General features: G+C 61.3%; 2 protein-coding genes across 2 annotated transcripts in view; one reads left to right on the forward strand and one right to left on the reverse strand.

Moving 5' to 3' along the window:
• Positions 1–341, forward strand: part of MYO18A (myosin XVIIIA) — a 32,206-nt gene extending 31,865 nt beyond the window's left edge. Inside the window, exon 46 of the mRNA XM_017735160.1 lies at positions 261–341. Coding sequence (XP_017590649.1) covers positions 261–341 — 81 coding nt within the window. The remainder of the gene's footprint in view (positions 1–260) is intronic.
• The window catches only part of PIPOX (pipecolic acid and sarcosine oxidase), a 3,001-nt gene continuing 730 nt past the window's right edge, over positions 216–2,486 (reverse strand). The window contains exons 3-8 of the mRNA XM_017735161.1: positions 1,931–2,137; positions 1,652–1,834; positions 1,437–1,589; positions 1,212–1,370; positions 1,035–1,110; positions 216–939 (exon numbers count right to left, since the gene is read on the reverse strand). Coding sequence (XP_017590650.1) covers positions 809–939; positions 1,035–1,110; positions 1,212–1,370; positions 1,437–1,589; positions 1,652–1,834; positions 1,931–2,137 — 909 coding nt within the window. The 3' untranslated portion in view covers positions 216–808. The remainder of the gene's footprint in view (positions 940–1,034; positions 1,111–1,211; positions 1,371–1,436; positions 1,590–1,651; positions 1,835–1,930; positions 2,138–2,486) is intronic.

Consider the following 2,486-nt stretch of genomic DNA (forward strand, 5'->3'; position numbering starts at 1 on the left):
GGGAGGGGGGGGAAGCCCTCGTGGGTGCCAGTGCTGAATCATTTATCAATCTTCATAAATATGCAGATGAGCAGCGGGACAGAGCCTCTGCCTGCCGGCATTAAATAATTAACGCAGAGGAGATGATGATGTGCATTGCTGGCTGCCTGCACGGCTCAGCCTCGGCCCTGGCCGTGTGCTGTCCCTGTGCCATGTGCTGTGCCCTGCACCTGGCCCCGGGGACACCCCGCACCCTGGGGACCCCCCTCACTTCTTGGCAGGTTGTTTCCCTTTCCCCACCACCTCCTGGAAGCACACAGGCCAAGCTCGGTGCTCTCTGCCATAAAGCCACGCTGCGCTAATGCGCTTTCATTAAGTGGGAGCGATCTAATGATAATAAAATGGCACATTTAACATTAAAACATTTAACTTGACTCCTAAGCGAGTGTGTCTCTCTGCGCTGCTCCAGCTCCATCTTCATGAGGCTGACAAAGCTTCTTAATTTGTTCCCCAGGAGTGGGTGCTTGGTAGAGATTGCTTCGCACCGCATGGCATGGGGGATGCTGGGATGTGGGGAGGCAGGGTACCAAGATACAGGGATGTGGGGAAGCAAGGATGCAACCGTGCTGGGATGGTGGAATATGGAGACATGGGGATGCTGGATATCTGGGGTGCGGGGCTGGAGGAGTGCAGTGTGTTGGGACTCCCCAAGGTGCAGGGAGGTGGAGATACATGGGGATGGAGGTGCACTGGGTGTGAGGATACTGGGATGCAGGAACACAGCTGCAGGCAAGTGCAATGCCATGGGGGCACGTCTGGAGCCCCACATCTACTGTGCAGCCGCAAGCACGCCGGGGAAGCGGGTGATGGCGAAGTGGGCCATGTTGTGGGATGGCTCCTCGCCCAGGCTCAGCTCACACAGCAACTTTCCCACCACTGGTGCCAGCTTGAACCCATGGCCTGTGAGAAGGAGAGGGAAGGTGGGGACACAACCATCCCCATGGCCCTGGACAGCTCTGGGGTGCTGGGCTGGGGGCGCAGCTGCCCTCGCTTACCTGAGAAGCCGGCGCCGATGACGATGTTGCTGAACTTGGGGTGCCGGTCCAGGATGAAATCTTCATCTGGAGTGTTCTGGGAAGCCAGGGTGTGAAGGTGAAGGGACAGGGTGGGGTCCACCTTCAGCTGGGGGAGGGCTCAGGATGCCTGGGTCTGTGCCCTGGGGCGGGTCTCACCGTGTAGAGGCAGGTCTCCATCACTGCCGGCTGGGTCTCCAGCCCAGGCAGATAGCTGCTGATGAAGCTGCTCAGGACGGCAATGTCAGGGTGGGGGGCACTCGAGGGGGCCTGATCCCGCTTCTCTGGGTCTGTGGGGCTGCCATGGTGGTGGCACACCTGGAGGACAACTGGTCAGGGCAGGCTGGTTAAGGAATCCCCCACCTTGAGCTGCACCCCGCTCACCTTCATCAGACCTGGGTACTCAATGGAGGGCAGCCCGTAGATGCCATGGGGGGCTTGGCTCAGCCCCAGGGTCAAGAAGCAGGGACTGACACTGCCCGAGCTGGCGCTCCCAGGTTGCTTCTCCCTCCAGTAGCAGACGTTGATGCGCAGGGGCTGGAATCACTCCATTAACTCTGGCCATGATTGTGCCACCCCCTTGTGCCACCAACCCTCACCTGCAGTGGCAGGCGGAGACCCAGTTGTTCCACGAGGGCACCGGTCCAGGCTCCAGCCGTGATGATGAGCCGGGGGGCTTTGTACACCCCAGCAGTGGTGGTGACAGTGACCGTGGCCCCAGGTTCGATGTGCAGCACCTTCTCCCCGTCCCGCAGGGTGCCCCCATGTCGGCGAAAGACCTCCTGGGGTAGGGGAGGGTGACGGGAGGTGGCTGCGAGGATAGAGCCAGGGGACCTCCATCCCATCCCAAATCATCCCATCCCCTCAGGAGCACCTACCTGCACCGCCCGCAGTGCCCGGTCAGCGAAGAGCACCCCGGCAGTGCTGTCCAACACGGCCACCTGGCCAGCTTGGAGCCGGAAGCCGGGGAAGCGCTGGGCCAGCGCCGTGGCGTCGAGGACCTCGTCAACACCCAGGCTCCTCCTGCAGGCCTCCAGCTCCGGCTCTCCCGGCAGCCCCAGCACCACCAGTCCCGTCTGCCTGCATCCCACCAGTCACGTCAGCTCGCCCTGCTCCCCCTCCCTGCGCGGACCCCCCGCTTGCTTTGCTCCTGGGGGAAACTGGGGCACGGTGACACCAGTGATACTTGGGATGTGCTACACCCTGGTGCTGGCGCACCCCACACTGGGATGCAGGTGACAAGGGCACAGCGCTTAGGGTGAGATGCATGGGGAGGGTCCGGACACTGACATCACACTCTCCCCCCTAAGTACAGCAAGAGCCATCAGCCCTGACCCCGGCACCGGAGGATCATTTAGATGCTCATTTCCTTAATGACATTTCCTTCATGGAGCCCCATAAATTACCAGGAACTGGCAGCTGCCTGCCCAGGAA

The sequence above is a fragment of the Corvus brachyrhynchos genome, unplaced genomic scaffold (genome assembly GCF_000691975.1).
Source record: "Corvus brachyrhynchos isolate BGI_N302 unplaced genomic scaffold, ASM69197v1 scaffold145, whole genome shotgun sequence".
Taxonomy (NCBI): Eukaryota; Metazoa; Chordata; class Aves; order Passeriformes; family Corvidae; genus Corvus; species Corvus brachyrhynchos.